The sequence below is a fragment of the Trachinotus anak genome, unplaced genomic scaffold (assembly GCF_046630095.1).
Source record: "Trachinotus anak isolate AG129_WGS33_773 ecotype Australia unplaced genomic scaffold, CSIRO_AGI_Tana_v1 ptg000016l, whole genome shotgun sequence".
Taxonomy (NCBI): domain Eukaryota; kingdom Metazoa; phylum Chordata; class Actinopteri; order Carangiformes; family Carangidae; genus Trachinotus; species Trachinotus anak.
In genome coordinates this window covers 6,723,116-6,731,823 of record NW_027273867.1, presented here as the reverse complement: position 1 = coordinate 6,731,823, position 8,708 = coordinate 6,723,116, and the positions used below count along the sequence as shown (strand labels likewise).

General features: G+C 36.6%; 1 protein-coding gene across 1 annotated transcript; it reads left to right on the top strand.

The window, feature by feature from the left end:
• Positions 1–2,668: 2,668 nt before the first annotated feature.
• Positions 2,669–6,221, top strand: LOC139634228 (macrophage mannose receptor 1-like). The gene is made up of 5 exons (XM_071500548.1): positions 2,669–2,705; positions 3,895–4,305; positions 4,396–4,743; positions 4,833–4,921; positions 5,007–6,221. Exons 1-5 carry the CDS (start codon positions 2,669–2,671, stop codon positions 5,091–5,093), a joined length of 972 nt encoding a protein of 323 aa, XP_071356649.1. The 3' UTR covers positions 5,094–6,221.
• The last annotated feature ends 2,487 nt before the right edge of the window (positions 6,222–8,708 follow it).

Genomic DNA, 8,708 nt, shown 5'->3' with positions numbered 1-8,708 from the left:
AAATGTCTGACAGAATAAAAAGATGAATTGATAATATTTTATATCCAAATGGGCCAAGGTCAACTTCACTGTGACATCATAATGACACTTGGCCATTATTTAACACTGACGGGGAGACTGTGACCATATTTCCTGCAACTTGGCTGGTTGTCGGAGGCAAACACCTGCGCGGTGTAATTTAAGTTGTGTTTTGATTTGAATGAATTATTTTCCCGATGGTTTACATGTTAAATCAAGCAACAAGCATTAACATTTACAGGTCAATGTTTTGTTTGAGAAAACTACAGCTAAGCAGCACAAGTCACATGACCAAAAATAAAAATATACACTAAATAGATATAATTCAACAGCCCTGCAGCTCTGAGGGATCTCTGAGTACAGTCAGTACAATTGTTACCATCACAGATCACACTTTTACACAATTTAGTGTTAAGCATGTCATCACAAACTTATTCTCACGTTCAGTATGTTTTTTCTAAATAAAAGAAGGTAAGATTGTCATCATAACCAGTTTTACTTTGAATTTTGCACTGGACTTCTGTGCTTTATTTTCACTGTATCTGGTTTTCACTGGACAGTAGATTTATATTGAATTAAATAATTGGTGTAAAAAATAATAATAGTAATTTGTTCTTTTTATGCCTAAAGATAAATAAAAACACTTAGGAAAAAAATCCTGACTGAGGCTTTCATAATTCGTGCATGAAAGGGTTAATCGATTTGCACACAGCTGACTGCTCAGAATACACAATGAAAGACTAACAATGGTTTCTCCATTGTTATCTGTGGCTGAGGGTTTCCCCTCATATCACCACCCGCTCTGCCTCACACCTACATGCTTTAAAAACGATATACATCAAACTCTGCTTTTATCAGAGTGTGTTTGATCTCTGTTCTGTTGGACACTTATGAGAACAACGTGAAGTGGAGGAGCCAAGAATAAGAATGTCTCAGTCTGCAGTGTCTGCAGTTAAACGCTCGATCCCACACGTCAAAACCAATGAGATAAAGTGGTCACACAACTGCTCTAATATACAGTATGTGTGTGTGTTCTACAACATTGTGCTTAACAGACATATCTCACATCTTCATCAACACACACAGCAGGGAGTACAGCACTGTGGATGTAGCTTAAATGTCTTTTATCTGCTTTGCAGCTGTCTTTGTAGCAAATATAGTGTGAAGCAGGTGCTGATAACAGAATAACAGCACTTTAATACTTTAGTCCACTGAGTCCACTGAGAGTTGGTTCTTGGAGGCTCTGGAGATCTTAATGATCATAAGGTTCTGTACTTAAGTACAGTTTTGTGGTGAAGTTATTGTACCTCACTTAAATATTTCCATGTTATGCCAATTTATACCTCTACCTCTATACATTTTAGAGGAAAAACATTGTACCTTTTAGTCTGCAAATTAAAGACTGTTTTCAGTAACTGATTAGACCTTTAGTCAGGTGGGATCTGGGTGCAGCTATGCTAGAAATGACGTGATGTCACCAAACTCTATGTGCCTATAAGACTGAGGTTTTCCTGCCCTTAATGGTGCAACAAAACCAATGGAAAGGTTAAGGGACATGGCTATCAAAGCTGGTACATACAGAACAACGCTGTCCTGATAAGATTAGTCAGTATGAGTGAAAATATCTGTGTGGGGGGACTGTGGGAGATTGAGAAACATACAAACCTATAGAATTGATATGCAAAATGTCTATAATGTGATGCATTACTATAGATTAAACTGCTGTTGTCAGAGGTGAGATCATTTGCTCTTTATATGAAGCCTATACTCGATGCATCAGTAGTAACAAATCAGTAATGTCTAAAAATGCAACACTATGTAATGAGTACTATTTTTGTAGTTCATACTTCTGTACTTTAATTACACTGAGTATTTTTTTACACCAATTAAGCATCTCAATATTTCTTCCACCACTGCGCCTGAGCAAACAGTTATAGACATCAGGCTCGAAGGCCACGTCCCAAACTCACCTGAAACCCATGTGGTAGGACACACCACAGGTATGAATTCAAACAAACACAATAAACACAATGAGCCCAGTGTCATGAATTACTTACCTGCCATGTGTATTTCTATATTAGCATCGAAATGCTTCGACTTTACACTTTACTCATTTGCTCATTCATTACATATGTATAATATTTATCACTTTAATATTTCCTTATATGTACCCTATTTAATCATTAACTTATCTTCTTTAGCAGCATTGCCACTGCCTTTGTCCAGCACCTCTGAATAAATTTTTGGCCACGCCTCATTAGGTATGTCCTCATTTGATAGGAAAATAAACAAAATAAAGGAAGATGCAAAAAACTCTTAAATTTCACTTTGACTGGAAAAAACTTGCCAGAGGTCTTGTCAGGTGAGTATCACTTGATTCATTTGATTTGTCTCAGTAAAACTTTTAAGTGTTAATATTCTGTCAAAGATTTTTAAAAATGATTTTAGTCACTTTGTAAAGACGTTTTCAGCGAGCTACTGTTCCTGTTAAGATGAGCTCGATTCAAACGCTTAAACTGCAGTGACAATTCATTCTAATGCTGGATAATGATGGTGATAGAGATCATTATGTGAATGATAATTATGATGACAATGATTGTGATAATAATAATCTCAACAACAATGTTCATTACAGTGAATGAAGCCAAGTATGGAAGAAACCACGCTGGTCATCGTACTGCTCTCAGGTCAGCAACATTAACAACTCACACATGAGAACTGCAGCTGACAGACACTCGTGACATTTAGGTCCTTAGGTTAGAGTGATGGGCTTTGTTCCATTTTAAGATATAAAAAGAAAAGATATAAATGTTGTAGACTGTGAAAATGATTCATGCACACAAACATCATTTCAACTGATAAAGGGATGAGTGGACATAATTAGAGAAAAATAACATGTCCTCTAAAACACTAAAACAGAGGGTCGGGGCGGTTAACCAGACAGGAACCGGATGAAATATATGTCTGTTAAACAAATAATGTTTATTTCTTCAGACTATTAATGGATATGTTTCATTCTTCACCTCTTGATAAATAAAGTAATGTTGTTCAAAAACATGTTTTGAGGTGAGTAAACAACGGGCAGATTAGGGGCAGGGTGGGCAACTAACTTGGGGCCCACACTCACTAAAGGGCCACATAACATTACACCCTATTTTTGCTGATTTAAAACACACATTCATGCATTCTGTAAGGCTGATATTATACAAAATGTAATTTAGTGCTACACAGTGGCTGGCATTATATAATAATATTTTTTTTATATAGCACATAAAAATCTGAAATTAGAAATTGCTTAACAAGGATAAAACAACAAAACAAGCAAAAACATATGCAGAGAATTCACTCAAAATAATATTAAAACACAATTAAAAATAAATAAATGTAAAAATATGTTAAATATTTAAAAGAGAATATTCAAAAGCTTTGTTGAAAAAATTTATTTTTAGAAGTGATTTGAAAGTAGATACTGATTTTACAATATATTCATCAGCCAGTTGTTCCAGAGTTGTTGCGCCCTGATGGCAAAAACACGACACAGGAGCTACCAACAAGTCCCTCCATTGGTACCAGGGGGCCCCCTGACCTTCATTTTGTTTTGCTGTTTTGGTGGACTTGGTCATTTAGTCATTTGCATGATTTTCTAAAGTACTACGTGAAAAGATTTTCAAGCTTGCTTGATTTTATAATAGATTTTTGGATTTTTCTTTTTTTATGTTGATTTTATGTCTGTAGGTCAGGGGTCATGTTAACTGAATATTTTCACTGACTGGATTTTTTTTATATGTAATGTGTTTGATAAATTCTCTGATCTGTGTAATTAGTACTCACTGTAATACTAAATTTTGTTAAAAATCTACCTTATTCTACAAACAGCTCTTGTCTTGTTTGACTCATCAGGACTTTCCGCCGTCTCTGCCGAGTTCAGCAGGGACTATCACTTCGTGAATCTGAGACTGACCTGGACTGAAGCTCAGAGCTACTGCAGAGAGAGGTTCATCGACCTGGCCACCGTCAACAATCACGACGACAACCAAAGGCTTCTGGCACTATCACTTAACAGTGAAAGCAGTCGTGCATGGATTGGGCTTTATGATAACATTAAAAGTTGGAAGTGGTCCATGGAAGATGGGAATTTTCATGTTGACATAGACTCTGATTTATTGACCTGGTCAATGGGCGAACCAGACAATTATCAAGGAAAGCAACACTGCGTATTGTATGACGACACAATGAAACTAAATGATCAACCATGCAAAGATCCTCATCCTTTCATATGTTATGACGGTAGGAATAATTTAGTTTCATTAGTTACGCCTACATTTTTTACATTATGCACCTGTTTTGACTCTCACCTCTCTGTTTAACCCTTCAAAGCCAACAGTACCACAAGTTACGTCTTAGTGGAGGAGCACCGCAACTGGACAGAGGCTCAGGCGTACTGCAGGGAGCACCACAGAGACCTGGTCAGCATACGAAGCCAGGTGGAGAATAACAACATCCAGGTCACTTTGAAGAACGCAGGTGTCACACAGGTGTGGACAGGCCTTTACAGAGAGCCCTGGGCCTTCTGGTCAGACAACAGCAACTCCACATTCACGAACTGGGAATCCAATCAGCCGAACAACCACAGGTCAGAGCAGTTCTGTGCAATGCTTTCTGCCATCTCAGGGGAATGGGGAGATTCCAACTGCGGGGACAGACAGCCTTTCTTCTGTTCAAAAGGTGAAGTCTGACACAGAAACACTGTAAAATTATATTATAGAGTAGAATTCTAATGTTTTATTTTGGTGTGTGTTTGATTTATTTCATAGAGGTGACAAAACAAACGATAATGAAAGTTACGATTCAGTCAACAGCTGACGTTAACAGCATGGAGATTCAACAACAGGTGTTACAGCAGGTAAGCAGTACAGTGATGTTACAGTTGCTTGATGTAAGTTCACGACATGTTTAATATTTTTTCCCATGTTGTACATTTTGCCTAGTTGCGTGCCCACATGTTGTCAAAAGGCCTGAACTTCAAACTAGACTGGAGAAACGTCCGGAGCTACAGGAAGAAACAGGATGGGTAAAGTGACAGCACAAACAAACTGACTGGATTCAACTGATTACTGTGGAAAAGTTACTCCATTCTGTGCTGAGTCCTCACATCCTTTAAATCCTCTTCTGTTTTGTGTTTTCTGTAAATATTGTCATCACAAGACAATACTAAATTTTCCATCTTTTAAGTGACGCTGTTCACCTCCTATGTCTGAATTCAAAGAAGTGCATAAAAAATTGATAATGTTGAGCAAGAAAATACTAGAACTTAAATTTTTTTTTAAGGTCTCAAGGTCTCAAGCTCTTTTATTTTTTAAATGTTTTTTTAATGTCTTCATCCTGAGCTGTATGTTTGTTTTTTTTACCATATATATTATTCATATTCAAGTAAATGGGCTTGGACCTCACATACACACACACACACACACAAACATACGACACACACATACACACACACACACATATATATATGTATATATATTTATATATTTACAGCCAACATAGTAAGTAATTTAGTATATTGTGTGAAATCTATGTATCATTAGAGCCATGATACTAAATTGTCATACTGTTAGAACACTGTGTTTTCTGAGGCTGTTTAGCTTAAAGCAGGTGTCATTTCATGTATACACATTCACTTACATTTACAATATAAGAGAGGTGATTATTTAACTGCAGTACTAACACTGTTTGTGCTGCAGTAATGTAGTGAAGCGATGTGGATGTACATAAAATTTAAATTTTGTCTTGCAATAAATTCTTGAGAATTACAAATGAAACGTGTTTTAATAGCACACAGTGAAATTAAGCAGTTCATTATATTTACAGCTGAGCTAATCAATGTTTTATATTAACTGGTGAAATGACAAAGAGTAATATGAAGGAGTTACCCTGCAGTGACAACCCACAGAGAATTATTAGTAATTCTTCAGCATCTTTCAGCTCAAAGCTCATGCTTTGTTTTAGGGGCCATAACTTGAGCATGTCGGTTCACTCTCGCTGCTCTCAGGTTTGGCAGGAAGCTGTTTTCAAAAAGAAAGCTCTGATGCACCCACTGCACATGAAAAAAGAGTAACTTGCCGAACTGATGGTGAACATAAAAGGAGCATTCAAGAGGTAAAGGGATCATAACAACTGAAAGGAGGGCGGGTATTGGACTTAGTTTGTCAGGTGGTCAGAAGCACCACCACCATAGAGTGCCACAGGAACAAGTCCTGAAACCCAGAAATTAGTTCTGGTTTTTAGTTAGATGACTAGAATAAGGTCTGTGTTTAACACAAGCTTAAGACATTTTCACATTTTATTCTACAACATAAAATACATCAGTAAATATCCCATTTCTTTTAACTTTTACCTCTTCTAAAAATAGCTGAGACTGACAAGGTTGTTTGGGACATTAAACATCATCACGCTGAACATGAAAATCTATCTACTCACCAGTCCACCTTTATAGCCTCGTTTACATTAGCCTTATGAATATGCAAGGTATTCATTTGTGAAAATTATCTTGCTGAACAAAATGTGTAGGTATCATAAACTTTTATTTGTCACAGGTCATATTGTTATTACCTGCAGTAATCTAAAAACCCCACTGGTTTTTTGGCGAGGGAACAAGGGTGATGTTAACTTCCGCGTCATCCCTGCAGCAGCCAATAAATGAATAAATAAATAAATAAATGAAAGAAAAGAAAAATACAAACCCCATACTAAAAAAAAAAAAGAAAGAAAATAGACAGCTGCAGCTTTAATTTGGTTTTGCTTTAATATTGTGACATAATACACATACACAGCACATACAGAAATAAATACGTAACTTGTGACTTTATTTTGTCACTTACATGCTTACAAGCTATCTTACCAATCGCTTGTTAAACATGCATATTTTAATACATATTGATACCTCATTCCAGGTGTGCATATATAATTTATTTGCATATTCATAGACATAATTCACCGCCTCCAAACGCTCCTTGTTCCTGTTGACAGAATGGATTTGTCTTTGACTGGGTTTGACTTTGCGCCTGCTGCTGGAACTGAATCCCCAAGCTCTCCTTAGTCTCCTCACGAGACAGCATCTAATGAAACATTTAAATATTTATGTGTTGAAAGTTGTTTACCTCCAGCTCTGTGGTGTACTGTGGAGTGGACAGGGGAGAGAGCTGACTCTCACTCACTCTGTTCTCTTTGAGCAATGTCCTTTCCCTCTTGTTTCACTCCTTGCTTCACTTATCAGAGTTGGTGAATTAATGGAGGTGAAGACAAAATGGAGTGGCTTCTTCAAAGACCAAGGTAGGACAAATGGAGCCATACGTTACACTTATTTATTTATGTATGTATCACTGCCTTATCCTCCACCTTTGCCATCTGAATTCAAAAATACCTCACTGCATTTCACAGGTTACTCTTGTAATGAGAGAAAAAAATAAAAGCACAGGAGTGCGCACGCATACAGTATGTGCACCATATACTAATGATGATGAGGTCATATCCAATATGGAAAGGCCAAAACAATGCATTAAACAGAAATATCGCTTTTTATACAAAAGGTAAAGGAAGAGTTTTGTATTTTTCTGGGGTTTCTTTTCTTTTGCATGTTTATGAGGAGGCAAAAAGGTGCACAGCTCTGCTCCATGTTCCTCTTCAGAGGAGATTTGTGAATATCATTCTTCTATGAAGAATTAAAAAAAAAACTACAGTAGCCTTTAAGGACAATAACATACGCAAAAGGAAAACCACACACATTAAGGAAATCCACTCCAAATCCAGACAGTTCAAATTTCTGAAATGCTACAAACACTGAAAGACAAACAAAAGCTGCTACAGGAAAAAAAAAAGAATAACTGGCCTCAAAAATATATCTACAGACAGAAAGAGAGTGAAAGTAAGTTTATTTGAATTAACTAGTTCTGATGTTTATCATTAAAGAGCTGCAGCATTATGAAGAGCAGGTTGGCAGGTTGGTTGCATTTTTGAATATGAGAGTTATTCACCTAATTTTCTTTGTGTATCCACTTCTCACATTTTTTTTGTTGAAGACACTCTTAAAGGAATAGTTCAAGATTTTAGGAATTAACATCATCAGGTTTATTTGATCTGTACCTAGCTGACTGACAACAGGTTTAACAGGGAGCTGAATGTTGTTGATCACTGAGCTTGAGAGGTACAGACCTTTTTATCTTTGGGCAGAGCCAGGCTTGATGCTAAGCTAAGCTAGCCATCTGCTCCTTCTCTTGACAGGAAGGAAGAAATTATTGTTTCATAAAATATCAAACTATAATGTTTGTGCTTTCTCTGTTGTATATTCTTTGCCCAGAGGCCATCATGAGTAATGGACATTATTTTTGCTATCTACTAAAGATTTATATACATCTAAATAGCAATATGTTCTATTATCAAATTTAAGCTGTGTGTATGTTTGCACATGAGAGGCTAAAATGATGCTGACTGTCACCTGTGTGTAAGGTACATGAAATAAGATAGAAACATGCCGTTGCTACAGAGTGCTTGGTGCAGTTGTTGGCATAGAATATATTTAATTTCTCCAGAACTGATCTCTCCTGCAGGTGAAAGACAACATTTAGACTACTATTTTACAACATTTAGATTACTATAATTGAAAGCAGAAACCAAGTCCATTTGGCAAACAA

Coding starts and splice junctions, on each gene's coding strand:
- LOC139634228 (XM_071500548.1), top strand. CDS start 2,669: ATGGAAGAAACCACGCTGGTCATCGTACTGCTCTCAG. Junction 2,706..3,894: donor GGTCATCGTACTGCTCTCAG/GTCAGCAACATT, acceptor TTCTACAAACAG/CTCTTGTCTTGTTTGACTCA. Junction 4,744..4,832: donor GCCTTTCTTCTGTTCAAAAG/GTGAAGTCTGAC, acceptor TTTATTTCATAG/AGGTGACAAAACAAACGATA.